This window comes from Suillus subalutaceus (genome assembly GCF_016647625.1).
Source record: "Suillus subalutaceus strain FC151 chromosome Unknown DFJ58scaffold_91, whole genome shotgun sequence".
Classification (NCBI taxonomy): Eukaryota; Fungi; Basidiomycota; class Agaricomycetes; order Boletales; family Suillaceae; genus Suillus; species Suillus subalutaceus.
The window spans coordinates 182,003-204,014 of NW_024540340.1; the positions used below are offsets into that span (position 1 = coordinate 182,003).

Genomic DNA, 22,012 nt, shown 5'->3' on the forward strand with positions numbered 1-22,012 from the left:
GGCAATCCTCAGCTGTGATCTTCCCCCATTCCACTGCTACTCTCTCCCAAAGCTCCCATACTCCTTTAGGGGGGTTTTCATAGGCTTGAAGCTTTTTCTTGAGTGTTCCCCAGAGATGTTCAATGACATTGACATCAGGAGACTGTGCTGGCCAGTCAAGAACATTGATGTTATGTTCTTCAAACCCATTCCCTAGCTCTTCTGGATGTGTGCTTGGGATCATTATCCTGTTGGAAAATGATATCTTCTTCATCAATCCCTGATTCTGCCAAGCTAGGCAGCAAGTGGTCATTTAAAATGTCCACATACTGCTCAGCATTCATCTTCCCCTCAACCTCAGCAAGCATTCCCACACCATTCCATCCCATACAGCCCCATACCATTAAAGAACCTCCTCCAAACTTGACAGTCCCATTAACCTCTCTGTCTGTTAGGCCATCTCCCTTCTTTTTCCATACATACACCTTCCCATCTGACCCAATCCTATTGATTTTGGTCTCATCTGACCATATAACATGCTTCCAGTCCTCTACAGTCCAGTGTTGATGAGCTAAGGCAAAGGCTAGTCTTCTCTGCCTATGTTTGATGGAGAGAAGAGGCTTTTTCTTCTTTGTTACTGCCTTGAGATGAGCTGCCTTGAGAACATTCCTCACAGTTTGTGAAGAGACAGGGGTAGTGATGGTGGAATTGATATAATGGGTGGCTTGGACAGCATTATCAGCCTTTCCTGTAGTGATATGTTGGATAATAGCCCTTTTGTCAGTAGAGGTAAGCTTGGATGGACGTCCTCCACAAGAGTTTTCCTTGTCTGGGTGGCTTTCTTTGATGAACTTGGCCACAGTGGACTTGCATATTCCAGTTCTAGAGGAAATTTGGCGAGCAGAGAGGCCAGCATAAGACAGAGAGAGGATATTATCTCTTTGAGCAGAGGAGATGGCTTTCATGGTGATTATGACTATGATACATGAGATATTCTGGTTTATATAGTTAGATATAGTCATAAAATAACATAATGACACCACTTTATAATTTATATAATAGTGGCATGATTTTTATGGTGTCATAAATAATTATTTATATAGTTTTAATATACACTCAAAAAACTGTCCACATGAGTCATCATTTTATAAGCCTTATATCTCCACCATATCTCCGCCGATTCCCACGGTGTAGGGCTCAAATAAAAGCCCTGAAGCCATACTACAATGTGGTATAAGTATGTCCTTGAGGAATTTGTTCATTCTCACACAATATCATAGATAGTGAAAAATGTCAAAACATGCGGACAGTTTTTTGAGCCACTGTAGTCTTTAAACCATTGAGGCATCGAGTCTTCCTTTGGCACTTCAGTAGCCTTCACTTGCGCTTTTGGAGCGCCCTTGCAGTTTCTTGCCATATGGCCTTCTTCACCACAACGGTAGCAGTTGAAAGAACCAGTCTTTCCTTGAGGTTTGGGAGCTCCTCTCTGCTTATTGGCGTCGACGTCCATGGCGTTACTGTCTCTGGGACCAGCCCTTGGTTCGAAGTTTCTCGCGGCCCTGTTAGGGGTCCAGAAAGAAGTCTTCTTCTTCTCCACATCTAACTCTTCGAAGTTTCGTCCTATTTGGATCGCATGCTCTATCAATTTCTGCATGTTGTCCTTGTCCTTGTAGGCGATGTGAGCGAGTTGCAATTTGACACGGTCTTGCAATCCTGCCCTATACTTCTGGCGTAAGTCGTAGTTGGAGAACCTGGTGTGTGCAGCTTTTTGTTTAAAAGTAGCTGTATACTCTGGGACGGTAGAGGATCCTTGTCTTAAGGAATCCAATTCCCGAACTGCCTTGCCTTCAAGGTCTTCTTGTGCCCACATGGCGGTGAAGTCTTCATCTAACTTCTTCATGGTGAGAGTTCCAGTCGCATGTTCTTCAATGTAGGACTGCGCCCATTTAGCAGCAGATCCTTTCATGAACGAAAGCATGATCGAAATTCTTTGCCTTTCTGTGATGCTGGGCCATTGCGTCATATAGAGCGCTATCTGAGTTGCCCACATCTTGGCATCGATGGAATCCTTATCACCTGTGAATTCCGTGGGTTTAGCCATTTTGATTGAGGCTGTGGTAGAAGCGGCGGATGATCCGAGGGATGGGGAAGCGGTGAGTTTGTCAATCTCGGCTTGCTGCATTTGAATCCGTAGAGCTAGATCTTCGTTCTTGGTTTGTAGCTCGTCATTCTTGTTCTGCAAGGCCGTGACTTGGTTTTGCCACAGTGCATTGTTTGCGGCGATCTGCTCTTGTACATATTGTACAAACTCTTCGCTGCTACTCGGCATTCTTGGTGCGGTTGGTTCAGACATAGTACCAGTTGTTTTCTGGAACCCGATTACTGATGTCTGTGAAGAGCTAGTCGTAACGGCTCTTCCGGAAGGGAAAGATGGTGAAAAGGGAAGATGGAAAAGAGATACGTAATCTGGAAAACTGAAGCGGTCCCCGATATCTGATCGGATCTACCTCGTACTTCAGGGTCAAAGGGTCCTGGTAAAACCCAACTGACTCTTCCCTAGATACTGACTAAAAGAGATGTGTACGTAACAACTATACTCGCCAAGTGGGAAAACTAGAACGCCAAGGTGCTCTTCCAGCCGAAGCTTACAAGCGACCGAGTCTGGACTAGGAAATTCCTCTAAATACTCGGGTAGAGTAGCCTACGTATCGTACGAAGAAAGGTGATAGGTAAAAAGGAAATTATAGTAACGTTGAGCAGGCAGGGTCTTGGGCCAGCACTCAAAGTTGTAGTGACACGCCTAATGTCGTGAACACCTCCGTATACTGGCGGCTGCAATGTAAGGCAGGGCCTGGTATAGGACTACTAACTACGAAACGGATAGGTATGAATGCGCTCAAGTGAGCAAAGGGGAGAGTGATAAAATCAAAGATCGCAGCTGTTAAGCCGGGCAAGGTAAACGTGTAACAGTTCTGTTTGATTGAGGATCGCGGATAATCGCAAGATGCTCAGATCAAAGAGAAAAGGTATGCAAGCGGTAATGCGTGGAGTCGGAGTCCCCTATAGTTCAAACCTAATGTCACAACCCTTATAACGAATTAACGTAGGGGCAGAGACTAGGACTCAAACAAGGTTTATCACGACAAGAGAGAAGAGGATAGCAGGGACGTCTTAGGATTGCTAGCAGTAAGCTAATACAAAAGAGGTTTGAACTGGAGAACTACTGACTACAATGAGCTACCTATATACATATATTGAAACGGAGATTGAATCTGAATCTGAACTAACTAGCCAATCATTAAATAGGAAAAGGAATTGTACGATGTTCTAAATATAACTACACTATGATGTCATGGAACGTGTGATGGCTGTGCAAGGGTTCTCGAAGGTTCTGGAGTCACGTGATTTGATTGCTTGAGTAAGGAAGTCGAAATCAGGGATATCGGAAATAGAAGTAGTAGGCGCTAATGGAATAGAGAAGTTCGGGTTAGGGTTTGGAAAGGTTATAGGTACAGACGCTGGCTGAGCGCTAACAACAGGCGCTTGTGACGGGCGCTTAACGGGTGTCTTGCGAGTATTTAGGAAAGAATAATGATTTGTATTTGGAACTCGTGACAATTCGGTGTTCACCGTGTGCAGATTCCGCATAATGGTAGCACTAAAGCCGCCCATTTGGGAGCTGTACCATAGGTTTTTGGCAGTTTGCAGTGTGTAGCGAGCTGTTATCATTCGGATCTTTCTCAAACGACTTCAAATTTTCAAACCCTGAGCAAAAAAAGTCCGGACGGCAGACACCTCATGTCATTCACAATGAAAAGACCCCAGACTCTGTTCAACATCTTCGCTTCAGCTTAATTGACGGTTTCAACATAGTATCCTCGTTCCCCCGCATTCCTTCTCCATTTTAACTCCAGTTTTGTCAGTTCAATCTTCTCCTCGTCACCTTTTCGCCACGTTAAGTTAACGTCTTGCATTTTTAGTGTATTAGCCCTCCTTTATTAACACTTTGTAACAAATGCAGACTTGTTAATATACACACACATAACATTCAACTCTCCAAGCAGACTGGGATGTGGGCCTGCAATGTACTCGCTGTAAACATCCATCGACAGCTTCCGCATGACTCCAGCACCCCAATAACATCATACTGGGTGATGCCTCTGCCCTTTGCGAGTAAGTGCAGCGTCTCCTACTCTGTCAGAGACAGACTTGCTAGTTTGTCAGCAAGGATGCTAGTAGAACCACTGGTGACGCACACATCAGCAGATGTGCGGCGGAGTTGTCGTACATGCGCATTGCGCAGCTATGGTAGCATTTGTGTTAACAGAGTTCAAATACTGACATGGATAGGGAGAAACGACATTCATATTCACGCGTCACTTGGGGCATTGGCACTCCTGATTGTGATTCCACTCACACCTACCGTGCATTGAGAAGTACCACTCGTCAAGGTATGCATCTTCACTCACGCCATTCAATTTTTAACAGTGATTCATGTCACGCAAAATTCAGCGGCACGGCCTGCAGGCAACGGACACCAGGCTCAGCACTGCAGTTCCCAACATTACACCACACATCCTGATGCACTGCAGCAACCAGCGCCTCGAATGACTGTACCATTCACGCTAACGCCATCCTACACGCTTGTAAATCTGGAGGAGTACCGTGTCTGCGGCCGCGGCATGCTATACACAATCATATCACTGCACTCGACTTGTTCCACCCACTTCGCCGATGTTCCCGTCTCACAGTTCAGTACTCTCGATGGTGCACTGTGTGCCAGATGATGATAGCCTGGGCACCACCCAAACCTCAGCCTACTCAACCTACAACCAGATACTCCGACCCATTTTACAGCCATGAGCAGGCTTCGCGGCTGTGAGCTCTTCATTACCCATGTTTTTTTGCTTGTCCAAAGTACCCCCCTTCTAACTCACAAGTAAAGCTCCCTCGTTTTATCGCATATGCATTTCATCATACTAAATTCCATTCTTCCGTGACTTCTGCTGCTCTCGTCCTGCTCCAGAACTCGAGGCGCGCTTTATTTTACAGTAGCTGGATATGCGCCCTTGTATAAGACTAATCCATCATATATTTGTATTCATTGATCATGATTGATGTGCTAGATGCTAGGATACAAATAACACAATGTCTTAACGAAGTGCAACTGTCACGTCATCACAGGAGTAACGACTCAGAAGGAGAGGCAAAAAGACGGTAGCGGTGGGTTGGGGAGCGTGGGAGCCGGCGTGTGGGGAGTGGGGAGTTGAGGATCATATAATATATACTGCTCAGTGATGCGGCTGCTGGGGTCTTTTCATTGTGAATGATGTGAGGGTGTCTGGACTTTGTTTCCTCAGGGTTTGAAGTCGCTCGAAGGAACCGAGAAAGATCCGAATGATAACAGGTTACCAGGAACTGGTGTGTAGTGGGCTTAGTACGTCAGTACCTCGTCAGTCGCCGAATCGTTGTTTGTTGCCTGCCCTGCAAAGTTCCAATCACCTAGACATTGTATTCACCATACTGGTACTGCAATCCATTGAGGTGAGCGAAGCCTGAAGCTTCCCAGTCCACAGTCGGTTAATCTTGGTCTAGGTTAACGCATATGAGGAACACGTTATCACCTAACTCTTCTCAGCGTCAAGTTCCTTCAACCCCCTTTGTTGGCGCTACATGGGCTCCTTCTGCACAGTAGAGACTTTCATAAACTGGTTGTTTGGTGGCGAGGACGATGAAAGCAATAGATTACAGCTAGAGAAAGCAGACCAGAAGCTTCAAGAAATGCAAGAAAGTCTGAATGAGGCGACGAAGAAAGCAGACGCAGCAGAAACAGACAGGCATGCTGCTGAGGAAAGGGCGGAACAATTAAGGTGTGCTGCAGAGGACGCAGAGGGAAGAGCCAGGCATGAAGCAGCAGAAGCAGCAGAACACCAAAGAGCCAGACGTGCTGCAGAGGAAGAAGCAAAAAGGGTAAGCCGCGCTGCAGCGGAAGCAGCAGAAATTGCATGAAAGCGTCAGGAAGAATACGAACGGGCAGCAGCTGAAGTTGCAGAAGCGAGGCGCGAGGTTGAACGTCGATGGTTTGAAGGTGTTCGCCCCGAGTGCCGCCCTTCGGAGAAGGATGTTGTTCGGATGAAGGCCCAGCATTTGTACAGCCCGGGCTTCTTCCACCTTGCGGTTGTTGGCACTTCAGGATGTGGGAAGTCGTCCTTTATCAATGCCGTCCATGGCCTGTCTAACAATCATGACTCGGATGACTCCATCGTTGCTCGTACGGAGATTGTTGAATGTACCAATAAGGCCACAAGATACCCTGATCCGCGCCCAAACTCCCGGATCATTTGGTACGATATTCCCAGTGCAGGTACTCCAAATATGCCTGACTGGCAGTACTTCAATAACTTGGGCCTCTATATCTTCGACTGCATCATTGTGCTATTCGACAATCGTTTCTCGGAGTCCAACCTCACCATCCTCCGCACCTGCGAGCAGTTCAAGAATGTCGAGGCATTCATCGTTCGCTCCAAGTCGGACCAGCACATCAACAACATGGCGTTTGTCCTGCATGATTTGGGAATCATGCATGGACATGACTACTAGGTATCCCCCTAAAAGACAAAGTCTGTTAGCTTAGTCCTCAGACTAGTCAACCCATACCTTGGTATCAAACCTTGGTCCAATAGTTTCAGTTTTCCCTCAGTGATTCATGAATCCACCATGTTTTGAAGAAAAGTCATATGTGAGATGGGAATCACATAATGACCTAGTTGATATGAGAAGCAAAATGAAGGTTAAGGTATTGCCTTTCCTTTGGCTTATTCACTTTGGCTAGAGAAACCCATAGAGAAAAGTTCAAAGCCTAACAAAAACCTATCTAAAAAGCCCGCGTATTGTGTACTATTATTTGTTCCATTATTTCTGAGTTGTTTTCTCTAGTGTTTCTTTACTTTACTTTTCTATTAGGATGCTCTGACTAATCAGATGCTTCATAAAATTGTACCTACAGGGTATGATGTCATAATGATGTCATAGGACTTCACCTACACTCCTGCAGGTATTTTGGTTGAAAGATATGATATCATAGTGATGTCATAATGATGTCATGTTCCATGGAATTTGCTTAGAACATTCCAATGACTCATAATGACTCATAGTGACTCAGAATGATGTCATTATCCCACCATGAATATTCTGGAATGTTCTTTTGCACCTGCTAGAACATTCTGCTCCAGTTTTTGGAATATTCTTCTCACATTCTGAAGTCATTACATCACCTTTTTACTTACATAATATTCCCACACAAAATGTATATAAGGAGAGCCCATTCTCCCCCCAAAAAATAGATCTCCCACTTGTTGCATTCAAGAACTCCCACTTGAGCAAATTGAACTCTCACCTAAGAAGCTTCAGTCTGAACAAATTGCTGCTTACAAAGCCCATTTCCTTTGTAAGAACTGTCCAGGCAAGTGCAGGGAAAGTGTTTCCCTTGAGATTACATAAGTTTCTCGCGATAGAAACCCAGTTTTGTGAGACCAGTGTTCTCACCACGTAGTGTTTACTGACCAACACGAGCTTTGGTCACCGTTGTTATTTGTGAGACCAGCGTTCTCACCAGGTATTGTATACTGACCAAACACGAGCTTTGGTCATTGTTGTTATTTGTCATTGTTTTTTTTATTTGTCATTGTTGTTATTTGTGAGACCAGCGTTCTCACCAGGTATTTGTATATTGACCAACACGAGCTTTGGTCCACATAGTCACATTTGAGACCAGCTTCTCAACAGTTAACCGTATATTCAGGAAACCAGTTCAAGTGTCTAGACGGTATATCCTAGACAATCCCATAGTTTCAATCAGAGATAATAAAGCTCCGGCTAAGTTAATCTGACTGATTGGTTTAGCGAGCCTCCCAAGAACTCACACGTTATCTACCACGAAAGAAGAAAAGTCGTAGACCGTGTTAATTGAGGACTGGCAAGAAGTCTTATCCAGTGTAATTGTGGTGTCATTACATTCTTACACGTATTTATATAAGACCCTCGGTTATTAAGACAGCGTGCGATAAAATGCCACAAGGGTTCGACCCTTCAGACATTGACGACAAGCTTACACATGATCGTTTTCGGCAAATCAAATCTGAAGAACAGAGGAGATTCATTGACAAAACGCGCCAGAATGTGCAAACCAACCTTGAGAGCAACAACCTCTCACCTCAGAAGGTCTATATTGTTTGCAAGGATGCTATGCTTACGATGTGGAGTAACTCGCTCTCCTCAAAGGCAATTGATGAGGCAGAAACTTTGGAATGATGTTAAAGAGTGTGCGCGTAAGCGTCTGCAGTCGGGATGTTAAACGTAGCCTACGTAGGTCAGGTCGTCTCGCCTCAAATGTTGATTGGATCGTTGACTCGGAGTGCGTTTTCTACCAGGCTATAGCTAGGCATGAACTGGCAACCCCATTGCTCACACTGTGTACAACACTTAGATTACATAGGGCGTAATCTGGATTTCTTTTCGGACTTCTGTTGGCTGGCTCTCCACTTGTTTTCCCCTCAGATGTGATATCACATCGAGATCGCACCCCTCCCCCCCACATCTGTGGTTTGCATATGGTATCATGTTTTTTTTGGAAAATGTCAGTTCATTTCGTTGTGTTCATTTCACAACTTCCTCCTGCAACGTCTCGACATTGAACGCATGTCAGAATTGTAGAACATCGGGAAGTAGTGAATGTACGAATCAGCGATCAGTCTTTCGAACTCGAAGTATAGAAGTGCTGCTTTCGCTGTTGACTGACCTTGACATTGACAACTTCTTTAGCACATGCTCTCCTGCTAATACCGGTGACCTTGTAGCCTCTCAGCGCTTAGTGCAATCACACAAGCATCTATCGTGCCGAATACCCTTTGACAACATGGAAATACACGTGCAGCATGACCTGCCCTGATCACCTTATCTTACATATGTTCACGTTTCGTTCTCCATTTCAACGATCCTTTGATATTCAGCACCCATAATATCCCTTTCATTCAGTCTTTCAAACTGAGACCGAGGTGAGCTACTTACTACGACTCCCCTACATACTTAGTGCTGATGATACATAGTTTTCTCTTCCTCGTTTCTAGTCCAAGTCTCTTCACTTCATCAGACGCCACATCCATGTCGTCACGGCCATCGTCGAGTCATCTTGCTTTTCTAGCAGAGTGGTGTTCAAAGAGAGATGACCCCCGTGGCTTAGATGATGTGATATCCCTTCATCGTGATGCACTGTGAGACCACAACATCCCACCAACATCCCGAAGGCTATTACTATCTAGTCTGAGTTTAATGCTGCAAACTCGCTTCGAACGTCGAGGTCATGAGGAAGACTTGGACCAGGCTATCGCACATCAGAGGGAAACGCTGGCATTGTTCCCGGTTGATCACCCAGATCGATCCACGTCATTAAATAACCTTGCAACTCAACTTTCCTTACGCTTTCAGCACCAAGGCAACGACAAAGACTTGGATCAGGCTATCACACTTCACAGGGAAGCGCTTGCTTTACGCCCGGTCGATCACCCAGATCAGTCGTCGTCATTAAGTAACCTTGCGGCTGAACTCTCCTCCCGCTTTGAGTACCGAGGCAACGATGAAGACTTGGATCAGGCTATTGCACTTCACAGTCAAGCGCTGGCTTTGTTCCCGGACGGTCACCCAGATTGGCCCAAGTCATTAAATAACCTTGCAGTTGAACTCTCCTCCCGCTTTTACCACCAAGGCAACGACGAAGACTTGGATCAGGGTATTGCACTTCACATGCAAGCCCTGGCTTTGCGCCCAGACAGTCACGTAGATCGGCCCAAGTCATTAAATAACCTCACGAATCAACTCTCCTCCCGCTTTTACCACTGAGGCAACGACGAAGACTTGGATCAGGGTATTGCACTTCACATGCAAGCCCTGGCTTTGTGCCCAGACGGCCACGTAGATTGGCCTAAGTCATTATATGACCTCGCGAATCAACTCTCCTCCTGCTTTCAGCACCGAGGCAATATAGAAGACTTCGACCAGTCAGCAGAGAATCTATGCTGTGCATGGACTCTGTTGACGCAACATGATCCTCGTCAATTAGCAGTCCATGAGTCGCTAGCTAAGGTCTATCTATCATTCCATCATTCAGGGCTTGATGACACCGGCACGGGAGAAGATACTGACAGTCTGAATGTGGCCATGCATCAGCTCAATGCAGCAGCAAATGTTGTCTCTGCAGGTTTGCTGCCTCGCCTGCGAGCCAGTCTGCGCTGTGTTCGCCATGCTCGTCAACATTCACATGATACTGAACTGGAGGCTTATGCAACTTCCATGCAACTTCTGGACACCTACATGTCCACGACAGCTTCAGTATCGTCTCGTCACAATATCATGAAGAACTTTCCAAGTAGCCTTGCCGTGGATGCCGCATCGTGTGCTCTTCGTAGTGGTGACGTGTGTCACGCTGTTGAGCTGCTGGAACAAGGCAGGACTATCATCTGGACCCAGATGACACGACTCCACACCCCTCTTGACAGCCTCCAGATACGCTGGTGATCATGCAGCAGCCTTGATGAAGAAATTCAGAGGCCTCAGCTCCCTCCTCGCTAAACCTGCTGCGAACTATCCAGAAGCAATCCCAAGAGTTGATGTAGAGGCAGAAGAAACGAAGTACAGATGTCTAGTGAAGGACTGGAATGAAGCCGTAGAAGATATCCGGGAGATCGAGGGCTTCTCTCGCTTCCTCCTCCCCCCCTTATTCTCTGATCTTCAAGATGCGGCTCGTGATGGGCCTATCATTGTGCTCATTGCAAGCGAGTCGTCTTGCGATGCCATTATTATCCCACACAGGCAACCTCCGACAAACATTCAACTTCCTACCAATTTTGAGAAACTCCAGAGATTGGTGCTCGCAGTCCAAAAGGCAATTGATAAAGGGGCCGGTCCTACAGGGAAGCAACCAGTGCTGACAAAAGCTTTGAGGGAGTTGTGGAACGATGTCGTCTGCCCAGTGGTCGAGATTCTGGGTGGATTGGCACAATGAGGTTCCCGAATATGGTGGTGCCTGACGTCTCTCTTTAATTTCTTGCCATTGCACGCTGCTGGCGAATACAGGGCAAATGGAGAGTCCCTTTCGCAGCAATATATCTCTTCATACACGCCATCGCTTACTGCGCTGATAAAGGCTCGCAGTAGTCATGACAGGCCCCTGTCAGTCACGGTGCCCTTTGCTGCCATTGGTCAGGATCGCCCAGCCGGTGCTTCACACGCTTTGGAATGTGTCGAGCCTGAACTGGAATTAGTGCGGAGCCTTTTACCCCTCCCCCAACTGTTTCCTTCACCAAGCTAACGAGCATTGAAGCAACAAGATCGAGGGCACTGTGCGCGATGCAAGATAATACTTAGCTCCATTTTTCGTGTCACGGGATACAGCAATACGAGGACCCCTTCAATTCGGCCTTTCTCATGCGCGACCAACCGCTTTCACTCCTCGATATTACCCAAATGGATCTTTCTCAACATCAATTTGCATTTACTTCTGCCTGTGAAACCGCAGCCGGTGTCCCTACAACGCCCGACGAAGTGATACACCTAGCGGCTGGTCTGCAATTCACTGGGGTTAAGAGTGTCGTTGGGACATTATGGGTGGTCAATAATAATACTGTGCAGCACTCAGTCGAGGTATTCTACAAAAACTTCTGCGGGGATGGCACAATGAATTCCAAGTGAGCTGCCCGAGCGCTGCACCGAGCGGTCCACTCGTTGGCTCATGACAATGACATGCCCTTGGACCAGCGCATAGTGTCCATCCATATTGGCATATGATTAACTTCGTGCGTACTCCTAGCTTGTTGATTAACGCGTTAATCTGACGACTTCACGTGTAGCATCCAGCCGTGGTTATGTGCAGCCTGTTGCCAAGGACTTCGATATTCCAAAATTTTGAGACTGTATACCTCCATAATATGTACACCCAATTTCGATTTTTTCTTCTTTTGAATCCTTGTTTATTGTCCGTTAATTGGGGCCTTGCCTTGCCCTTTGATGGACACCTACCTACTGTATCGTACTTGTTTCGCATGTATCTGATCTATAGTATGTGTTTGTCAATGCTTGACTCGATCATGTGCTATTCGCGGAAGCACATGTACAACTTGCAAGTGATGGTCTGCTTACAATCGCAGTAGGGTCCCGGGAATTTGCACCAGGCAAATTTGCCCAGCTAATTTACCCTGCAAATTTACTGTGAATGACAGTGTCAATTTCACACCCTCGAGAACATAGTGTCAATTTGGGTGAATTTGTTTCTACTGGACCCAGAACACCTGAAAAGCTTATATATGATATACTGGACAATCCCTGACAGCTCAGACGCTTGAAAGATTTGCATAGCTTATTGTGGACTCTAGTATCTACATAGTTGAAATAAGGTTTATATTTGGTCGAACACCATTATGCCGATGACGACCGAAATATTGTGAAAATTAGGAACTTGAAATCAGTCCGTAATAATTCCAACAGCATTACAGCTTACATGGAGCCAAATCTCAAGGATCGACTGGCTGAACTGCGACAGTATCTCAAGGCGCTACCATCCAACATTCCCATCCCAAAGGAATCAAAGTATAATTTTTCCGACTTCAGCTTGGACGCCGATTGGACTGCAGAAATCGGAGAAGCTGCAGCTGTCAACCGAGAACTAGAGGTCAGGTTTGGAAGTCGTGCTGGTGGCCTGAAAATCGTGGAGCGAGGGCCAGAGACAGAAGCTGTTGTGGATGTTCTCGAAACTTGGATCAAAAAATATCCAGGCGACATTCTCTTAGAGAAGTGGGTCTATGACACTCTCGAAGCTGCGCGAGGTCTCATTCTTGCAGCCGGCAACACTGTGAGTCAGTTTTATCTTATTTCTGATAAAATATTGACGTACTAGTATATAGTTGCCAGTCTTCGACGTGGAAGTAGATTCTACGAAGCACAAGCCAGTCAATGTCAATAATCATCGACCCGAGAAAAGAAAGAAGGTTCGGTGAAATTCACCTGCAAATTAACGCTAATTAGCGTCAAAAAGCTGGAGCTTTTGGGGGCTCTGCCCCCGAACCCCCGTCAGTAAATTCGTGTGAATTTCGTGTCATTCACACCTGTAAATTTGGCCCTCTGCGAGGGCCATGCTAATTAGCCTGTCAACCAGACCACCTGTGACTCCCACGTATTGCCTCTAATTAGACGTGATTATAGATAGGGCTAGCACGTCTAAAACGACAGAGTTCCAGCGTTTCCAAGCCTCCTTCAATAACTCTTGGATAAAGAGTGACTTATAATAACAGTAGTTCTAGGTAACTAAGCGGGACGTCGGCATTAATGTTCCTGGCTTCGGCTATCATGCTCCCGCCATGTGAACCTTCGTGCCCACCGTCGTACACGACGAGCTCCTTAAACCATGCATATTGACAGCGCGTTTTTACACATTGGTGGCGCGTTTTTTACAGTGACAGCTACTAATCATTCAGATATGTACAGATCCTCAGAATATACATAAAAGAGTAGCAGGGTGTACTACTCGCCCTCGTCCTCTTCCTCATCAGACGACTCAATGAACTCCGCACTTTTAGGGGCCTCACGATGCTGGGCACTAGTATTCTTTTTCACCTTCTTTGACGGCCTTCTGTTCTCTTTGTGTGCCTGTCCTGTGGTAGGTGGAGCCTTGCGCTTGCGAGTGATTCCAGCATCGGAGCGCTTCTTGCGTGGCTGCCGAACAACTTGCCCCGCCAAACGGCGCGCATCAAGTTCAGCACTGTGAACCTTGACTTCAGCTGGAGTGAGAGCAGCCCAGTAACATGTTTGGTCCTTGAGCGCATCGCGGAGCTTGCGAATTTCACCGACTGTCCCGATGTTTGAGGGACTGGTAAATTTGATACCCTGGGGCCATCCTACTAGCTTGACCGCATACGTTTCGATAATCGCTGTCTCGTAGTTGTTGTAGTTCATCGTGATGTCTCTTTTGCCAGTCATTGCAACTGTAAAGATGTCAGACAGCACTCATGCACACTACTGTCACATACCCAGTCCTCGGACAATCAATTTTCGAGCTTGCTTGCGGACTGTTTCCAAAGAGTCTCGTTCATTGAGATCTGAAAAAGACTGAATAAGAATAAGATATCACTGTGAGGAGCCAGATGACTTACTTTGATTCTGTGTGCAGGCCCATTGTTCGTATTGTCGGAGAAAATCAGCCATTGGAGAGTCGTAAACGTCCTCCCAGAAGTCTTCAGAATTGTCAGTACCGTGCATTGTGCTTTGAATAGTGTCATTAATGTGACCCCGAACGACAAATAGAGTCCTGTAGGTGCCTGTGCGAATACGCAAATCATCGAGCTTCGAAGTGAAAATAAGTTCAGTAGAATACATGTGACAGGCGGAGAGCTCACCTCCTTGACCACCCTTTCCGTCGTGACTAAAACATCTCGCGCAGTAGCCATGTTATTTGCTCGCACGCTACTTACCTTTTGTTCACGGTGTTGACTGAGAGCAGCTATATAAGTGGCCTTTTCACCCTTCGTCAAATCTTGCATCTGGGGGTCCTGAGCAACCATCTCGCGCAGCTCGACCAATGTGTACCGAAGGCCATTAGGCTGGCCTTGTTGCAACAGAATATGAGTATGAGAACAAGAGCAAGCAAAGGAATTTTGCGTACCGCTGTTCATTTCCTTAGCTTTGGCATGAATTAAGGCGTTATTGAGGTGAACCTTGCGCGCCGTGCAATACTTGGTCTGATGACTGATTATGTCGTTGATCTGTTTGGGAGTAACATTGTGAGCGAGTGAGAGCAATTCAACTCCGTTTTTCTGTTCTTGCAGATGTTTGGCAACAGCATCGTGTAGATGCTTCGTAATTTCTGTCCTCTGGTCTTTCTTGATTTTCCGAGAGGCCTTCTGGGCATCTGATAGCCGAGGCGGTGGGGTCCGGCGATGGATCATGGGACGTGTTGGGTTTCGCGCTGCCCAGGTGGATGAATTTGCATCACGGAGGGGCTCTGACAATGACTCTTCACCACCAGGCGACGATGCGCGAGAGGAAGGTGTGAGTTCACATGCGTCAGGTGAAAAATGAGAGATGACGGGAGTAGGAGGCTGTGGAAGGGCCGGGCCATCATTGAGGAATGCTAACTCATCACTTGTCAGTGGCATCGAGTATAATGATGGGTCTTCCCAATCGATACCGTGCCAAAGTTGGGGTGTATGGCTCGATCCTGTTTTTTTCAAAGGTCAATACAAAGAGTGGGAGATGCACATAAATAACACTGCACCTTCATTTTCATTGAGCAACCCTGCGAGATATTCAGGTCCTCCGCCGTTGATGAAATTTCCATTGGTATTAAAGTCATCTTCAGAGAAAATGTAGCTCATAGTTGTCTGTGTGGGTAGGAGGGAGTGTCGTTGTGGGGATGCGATTAAAAAAACAATGTGCTTGCTTCAGGAACCTGAAAAGCATACCTATGGGATCGATGACGCCATGGCAGTCGGATCATTGAAACCCTACAAAAAAGCATATCAGAGTCAATAATAGAACAACTCGAATAGAAAAAAGATGCTTGCCTTGAGAACCTAAGAATCACGCCAATGGAGTAGGACGAGGTCTGGAACATTCAGATGGGGTTGTTGTCAGCTTCCTCGGTTGCACAGCGGCAACTTTGTAATTTCGGGAGGAAGTTTTCTGATGGGGGACATCTCTGCTGGGATGACCTTGTCGCAATCCCTTGATCCAACTTGAATGCCGATGGTGTATAACATTGATTGGGAGCGATAACACACATCTCTGCTGGGATGACCTTGTCACAATCCCTTGATCCAACTTGAATACCAATGGTGTATAATGTTGATTGGGAGCGATAACACACATCTCTGCTGGGATGACCTTGTCGCAATCCCTTGGTCCAACTTGTATACCAGTAGTGTATAACGTTGATCGAGGGCGATAATGCACATCTCTGCTGGGATGACCTTGTCGCGATCCTGACTTGAATCCTGATGGTGTTCGGTCCCGGATAGTTCCGCATATGACATTGATTCAATGGGGGTGATCGCTGTCTCATTAACATTCTACATAATGTACGAGGGGGAATCCCAAGGTAAGGGCATTAATATCAGATCAAGGAAAATCTCACGAACCGTTTTTTTCCCCTCAAATCTATGGTAAGTCTCAATTTTGGGACTCACAGTCTGCTCACAGTTGTATAATATTCACATACATTCTAAGGCTAATCCTGCTGTTACTCTGAGCAGGCAGCGCATGGCTACCAAGCGTTGGCTTGAGAAGCCAGGGTAAGCTTTCGCCTTTGACTGACACTGAGATTGTACTTCCCTGCTATTTCAGAGTTCGAGACACGCAAAATGCAAAGGCACGCGTTCGGATGGCGAGGTCAGTCCGGCTCTCATTCTCAAATCAAAATTTCGTGCTTAAATACATTTTTTCAGCAAGCGGGCCAGGTCAAATCACTTTTGTTTATTCCGTCTCTTACTCTTGCTGACTGCACTCATAGCCTTAAAAAAATACATGCCCCTGCAGAGCCAACTATACACATCCCTTTGGTCAGTTCGCCCGTGCTCGACGGTCTCAATTCTCGCGATATCACTCCTGAGGTCGATGATGGATCTCTACTGACTATGGAGAATGACTTTCCCTGTTCCTGCGACACGCCAACCCTGCAAGACATTGAGAACATGGCCAACCAGTGGCAAAAGGGATGGGCCCGGAAGTCTGAACACGCATGGGATGAGCGTATGAAACCTACTCAAAGGTGCGCAAAAGAAGGGAGGACTAGAGACTATCATTTTTCTTGACGAATGTGGTGCGCATGCTTGTGAGGGGAGGGGACTTCTCGAATGTGTTGCAAAAACATTGTACATACCAGGCTGCCCGTATTGCAGGGAGCGCCTCAAACATGATATTATTTCTACTGCATGATTTGCTCATTGTATTGTTGTGGAGGTCAACTTCTTCGAAGTTAAGGTAGCTAACAGTTAAAAATAAGTAGTTTGACTATATGATATGTCGAGCGATTATAGTGAATCCATAGCGAATTGATGGTGAACACATACCAGAATCCTTACATTATAGCGAACACATAGTGCATTGATATCAAACGCATGGCGAATTGATGGCGAACACATAGCGAATGTCATTGTATCTCTAGCATGTTGCACTACCATAGAATTCTAAACCACCAACTGCGTCCAAGGTTAGGTCATCTGTTATACTGAATGTGTGGTGAGTGCAGTGGACCTCGATTTAGGACTATGACTCTTGTATATCACTGGCTAATCGCTAATTACACTTGCGGGATACATGCAGACTATTAAGGTAATGCAACTATGCAGTCCAATGTCGTTCAATCACAGTTGCACATCTGCATCAATTTTGTAATCACGCATAGTAGCTAGCACATTTTGTGATCCGAGCATAAAGATTCCATTGCTAAGGAATTACAAGCAAGTCATGTATATGTACACGGCTGAGATAGTGAACTACTACGAAGGTATCTAAAGTTCATAGTGTGTCATTGTCTCCGATAAGTCGTCTACCTGCGACCACAAGTCATCCGAGTCAGCGGACCAAGAGGGGGAAGGTGGGGATGCAGGCAGCCAGAAAGGGCCACCCGGGGTTGGTACTGCTCGTACTCTACCTTCATTATATTGTACTGTATATACCTCGAGTGCCTTCTGGAACGAGGGGTACCGCTTCTGAACGTTACCGCTCACAAAGTTGGTGCGTTCAGCCACGTCAGCCCTTATATGAGTGTCAATATTATTATAAGTGAGAGGTCGCAATGCTTACCAGTGATAGAAGATGCCTACTTCTTGGCCGACGGTAATTAACCAGAACCCTTCAGGTTCTAAACCAGCATGTGGGGGTGCGATATCGCTAGGTTTTGGTACCTGCATTGGAAGAAGTGCGACATTCGTAGAATGTTGCGCATGTGATGATGAACTCGAAGGCGGCAGATGGTCTGTGCGCGGGAGCTAGTAGATAGATCGGAGTTTGGGATGGTTTGATTGACATGCGAGGAGTTGGTGTGTGATGCTTTGGAAAGGGTGATACTCTCTCAACAGTCTTGCGCTTCCAGCTAGAGCAACGATGAACCTGTTTGAGAGCGGAGCATGGGTGATGTCAGATGATATAGACCTGCGACCCCTGATACGTTAAGCTTTCAAACCAACTGACATCAGTCCCGGACGTGATCATCGTGGCAAGAAATGAGATGGTGAGGGAGTGCGTGACATGGTGGATATAAGACACTTAAGGAAATGGTTAATTGAATGAGGGGGAATTGATGGAAATGTGCACTAATAACGTTTATGATTAGTCACACACAGCTCAATGTGCAAAAAATGTACCCATAGCTGGCTTGTATGAAAGAAAAAAAATGCGGAATCCAGGAGGACGTCAGACACAACGAGTTTGCAGAGACCCACCGACTAACCCACCTAACATTGCTGAGGACTCCGATGATTTCAATCTCGGCGACATCTGGGATGGTACTGACGCACTCCCATTAGCACACCTGGCGGAGAGTTCAGAGACCTGGCGAGAGGTGTTCTGGGTGAGGTCTGGAAATTGTGAGTGCATGTTAGCAGATAGTCAGCACTGACACGCACATCAGAAAGGATCAAGATGGTGCTCACAGGGTTCAACGTGTCGACAATCGCACAGGCGTGATCGTGTTCTGCGAAGAAATCTTGCTTTCAACGAGCAAATACAAATAATGAGCGAATCATACCTTATATGGAGCCTGGAGAAATCGCAAAAGGGCTTCAAGAGTTTTTATGATCGCCTACGCAGCGAAGAGACTGAGGTGACCGATTTGAATGGTGGCCAATGGCCAGTGACAGTAGTAGACGCGTTCTGTGAGTTACTTGCTAGTTTCGGTGTTTGTGTTTATCACATCATTTGTAAAGTTGCTGAGAAATTTGTACTGAAAATATCATCGACGGACCGTACAATTGCTTCTGCACTTGTTCGTCAAGGCGTCATGCCCTGCTCCCCGATATCACCGGTGGCGGGCATAACATTAGAAGCCCTTGAGTTATATCGGGTGGCGCACCTCAGGAACCCTCACTTGTCAATCCAAGCCTTTGTCAAAACGATATGCGATTTACACGGGGTACGATTTTAAGTTCTATTGTGCTCCATGCTAAACACATACACATACTACAGGTGGAATTCCATCGGCACATCTCACGTCAATTTTCAATTGCACTTGACATATATCTTCAAATCAGACGGGTTGTGGCCTCGCTCATCAACAAATCCCTCCGACGCGACTCGCCTGACTGGCGCCTCAAACATGCATGCCCTGCATGCACTTACACGCTAACTGACGAAGAGAAGCTACACTTCAAGATTCTCTATGCTATGGACGGGAACGACTCATTGAAACGAATTCTGCGACGCTCGCTTGATGACGACGATGACTCTCTTGGTCTATCGTCCGAACTTCCCACTGGCCAGGTACTCGTTAGTGACCGTTACCTATCTCGTAACTTTGTAGAGCAGTTTGCACAGGATACGCCATGTGATACGGGAGCCAATGTGAGTAATTGATGCGTACCTTTTGTAGAGACAACTAACACAGTCAGAGTCTGGCAGAGAACTCATGCGAAGGCCGGTGGAAAAATATGGACGATGCGAAGACAAAAAAAGCTTGGGGTATTTATGACGAAACTGGTGTCTTCGTCGCCGTATGCCGCCACGGCTTTTGTTTACTTATCGCAGACATGGTGCAGAGCGGGGAGCGGTGAGTAGTACTTAGTCTTTTTGTTTTATATTTCTAACAGGTATTCTAACAGTGCAAAATACCCCTTGGCTATTGTTGCCAAGCTGCTAGATGCATTTGGCGACGATTTGGGCGGTGGCTATGACATCGGCTGTCAGTTTCAGACTACTCTTGACAACAGCTCTCTTGGTCCCCTGGCGCGCTCATTACGTCATAGTTGCCTGGTTGGCGCGTTTCACGGACATGCGCACAGGCGGTTATGTCAGCTTTTTTTCATTACATCAAAGGCATTGGTATCGAAGATCTGGAGACTTGTGAGCGGACGTTCTCCAAGTCAAACTCCCTTGCATCGGCTCTACGGTATACTAGCGTTTTCCATCGTCAACAGGCTATCGATTCATATTTCGAGCATAACGACGAGCTCGAGGTATATGGCAATCTTTTGTATGTTGTTCTGTTTATCATAAGCGCTCGCTGACATAACTATTGGTTGGCTAGCAAATTTCTTGCATGGTAACTACAAACAAGCTCTCGAGATCATCGCCAATGGCGAAGCTGTCCTACCGAAGGTTATGCAAGAGCTCAAAGTCGAAGACGAGAGCGTCTTTGAATGTTGGCTCGAAGACGAGAAAATCTACCTTAAGGGTCTAACACGAGAGCCTGAAGAGAGACACTTCAAATGGAGTACTGGCAGAGATTAGTCAATCTTAGTGCAAGCAAGTAAGTTTTACTTTTGGTGTATGTATCTCGTAGTTACTGAAGCCCCCAAAAAACAGAGTTGCTCTTGACGCAGGAATGAACATGTTCGGAACGCACAATACTCCATCATACGGCGCAGACATTGGAAACACACGCAAGGTTGAAAGCACGCGGCGCCACGCTCTCGAGGACTATGAGAGAAACCTGAAGTTGGTTCAGTTATTAGAATGCAAACTCGGTATCATCGCTCGCTGGGTTCCAGAAGATGAAGAATGGCAGAAGGCAGGGAGACTCGTAGCTAATAGAAAGTATCAACGTGCCTTGGACCGTTTGGAAGGTTTGGTCGTGGCTCGCATTTTCGAACTTGCGAAGATGAATAGGGCGGGGACAGGTGAGTTTGAGTCTAGTTTGGCTTGTTTCAGCTAACTCTATCTATGTTTCAAGGTTACAAACTGCGAAAACATATTGCGAGGGCCTTGCAGACGCGCTCTGCCGCCATCAGGTCCGCCCTCAACACATACAACAACCTTGCCAGTGCGGTGTACCCTCCCCGGCAAATACTCAAGTGGGAGGATGTTGTCGAGTACGCCTTTCTCGCTGACTTCGAGCTGCTACGAAAGACGCGCTCCGATGTCTCTCAATTACCTTGGTCATCACCAGCAGCTCGGAGTGGGATGGATCTTTATTTTAAAATGTGTCGAGCACGCGAGGAGATTTGTCGTCTGAATATCGAGGTTCGCCGTCTAGTGACATATATACGAGATGAAGATAAGTATTTGCGGGTGTGCGAAGATCGACTCACAGTTGCTAACCCTGCCCTTGCCCATCAAATCGCTATACATCGGAACATTCGTGGCCGGTTCAACTCCCGCCATATCAAGCGGCTCAATGATATCTCAAAGCTTCCCGGCTTCAATGGTACACTCGTCCCTGGTCTAAGTGCTTGCACCGGTATCGGGGAGAGTGCCAGCATGCCAGATCCTCTGATTCCCGCCAACGTGTTTGCTGCCCATATACCTGCACACAACCCTTCATCCCCTATAGGTGCGGATACTCAAGAGGATTTAGATGAGGAGGAGATCGCAGAGGAGGTCGCAGAAGAAGCCTCGAGGAGTTTGCAGGACATTATCACCATCACCGCTGACTTCTCACAGCTCCAGGTTGTTGACAATGGTGAAGTAGAGGAGTAGTCTAGTTTATCCGTCATACTGTTGCAACGCACTTCTTTTATTATGCTTACTGTTAAGTATCAAAACGCGCCTCCGATATGTTTGATTTATCGAGCTCGTCGTGTATGACAGCGAGCACGAAGGTTCACACGGCAGGCGCAAGATAGCCGATGCCAGGAACATTACCTACGTTAACGCCGACGTCCCACGCTGGCTTACCTAGCTAGGCCACAGTTCAAGTTGCTTGCTGTTATTATAAGTCACTCTTTATCCAAGAGTTATTGAAGGAGGCTTGGAAACGCTGGAACTCTGTCGTTTTAGACGTGCTAGCCCTATCTATAATCACGTCTAATTAGAGGCAATACGTGGGAGTAACAGTTGA

General features: G+C 46.5%; 7 protein-coding genes across 7 annotated transcripts; 5 read left to right on the plus strand and 2 right to left on the minus strand.

Annotated features, from left to right (window-relative positions):
- Window positions 1–6,111: 6,111 nt before the first annotated feature.
- Window positions 6,112–8,289, plus strand: DFJ58DRAFT_705830 (interferon-inducible GTPase-domain-containing protein; the record flags this gene model as incomplete). Its single annotated transcript, XM_041383718.1, has 2 exons — window positions 6,112–6,537; window positions 8,032–8,289. 2 exons carry the CDS (start codon window positions 6,112–6,114, stop codon window positions 8,287–8,289), a joined length of 684 nt encoding a protein of 227 aa, XP_041241382.1.
- A 1,017-nt stretch (window positions 8,290–9,306) lies between these two features.
- On the plus strand, window positions 9,307–11,035 carry DFJ58DRAFT_730623 (uncharacterized protein; the record flags this gene model as incomplete). Its single annotated transcript, XM_041385923.1, has 3 exons — window positions 9,307–9,805; window positions 9,875–10,424; window positions 10,537–11,035. The coding sequence occupies 3 exons, from the start codon at window positions 9,307–9,309 to the stop codon at window positions 11,033–11,035; spliced, it is 1,548 nt and encodes a 515-aa protein (XP_041241383.1).
- A 1,491-nt stretch (window positions 11,036–12,526) lies between these two features.
- DFJ58DRAFT_730624 (uncharacterized protein) lies at window positions 12,527–13,102 on the plus strand (the record flags this gene model as incomplete). The annotated part of the gene is made up of 3 exons (XM_041385924.1): window positions 12,527–12,877; window positions 12,930–13,013; window positions 13,061–13,102. 3 exons carry the CDS (start codon window positions 12,527–12,529, stop codon window positions 13,100–13,102), a joined length of 477 nt encoding a protein of 158 aa, XP_041241384.1.
- An 83-nt stretch (window positions 13,103–13,185) lies between these two features.
- Window positions 13,186–14,999, minus strand: DFJ58DRAFT_686603 (uncharacterized protein). The gene is made up of 5 exons (XM_041383309.1): window positions 14,684–14,999; window positions 14,418–14,626; window positions 14,175–14,364; window positions 14,052–14,120; window positions 13,186–14,006 (listed from the first exon to the last, which is right to left on the minus strand). The coding sequence occupies exons 1-5, from the start codon at window positions 14,964–14,966 to the stop codon at window positions 13,546–13,548; spliced, it is 1,212 nt and encodes a 403-aa protein (XP_041241385.1). The 5' UTR covers window positions 14,967–14,999; the 3' UTR covers window positions 13,186–13,545.
- A 1,279-nt stretch (window positions 15,000–16,278) lies between these two features.
- Window positions 16,279–16,953, plus strand: DFJ58DRAFT_843561 (uncharacterized protein; the record flags this gene model as incomplete). Its single annotated transcript, XM_041392991.1, has 4 exons — window positions 16,279–16,310; window positions 16,363–16,407; window positions 16,529–16,786; window positions 16,917–16,953. 4 exons carry the CDS (start codon window positions 16,279–16,281, stop codon window positions 16,951–16,953), a joined length of 372 nt encoding a protein of 123 aa, XP_041241386.1.
- A 575-nt stretch (window positions 16,954–17,528) lies between these two features.
- On the minus strand, window positions 17,529–17,930 carry DFJ58DRAFT_663942 (uncharacterized protein; the record flags this gene model as incomplete). The annotated part of the gene is made up of 2 exons (XM_041382404.1): window positions 17,529–17,775; window positions 17,824–17,930. 2 exons carry the CDS (start codon window positions 17,928–17,930, stop codon window positions 17,529–17,531), a joined length of 354 nt encoding a protein of 117 aa, XP_041241387.1.
- A 1,088-nt stretch (window positions 17,931–19,018) lies between these two features.
- Window positions 19,019–22,012, plus strand: DFJ58DRAFT_717382 (uncharacterized protein; the record flags this gene model as incomplete). The annotated part of the gene is made up of 11 exons (XM_041384352.1): window positions 19,019–19,150; window positions 19,204–19,578; window positions 19,626–19,783; window positions 19,836–20,023; window positions 20,050–20,210; window positions 20,299–20,407; window positions 20,431–20,482; window positions 20,539–20,852; window positions 20,906–21,621; window positions 21,746–21,773; window positions 21,987–22,012. 11 exons carry the CDS (start codon window positions 19,019–19,021, stop codon window positions 22,010–22,012), a joined length of 2,259 nt encoding a protein of 752 aa, XP_041241388.1.

Coding starts and splice junctions, on each gene's coding strand:
- DFJ58DRAFT_686603 (XM_041383309.1), bottom strand. CDS start 14,966: ATGATCCATCGCCGGACCCCACCGCCTCGGCTATCAGATGCCCAGAAG. Junction 14,365..14,417: donor CGGAAAGGGTGGTCAAGGAG/GTGAGCTCTCCG, acceptor TTCACTTCGAAG/CTCGATGATTTGCGTATTCG. Junction 14,121..14,174: donor GGCCTGCACACAGAATCAAA/GTAAGTCATCTG, acceptor AGTCTTTTTCAG/ATCTCAATGAACGAGACTCT.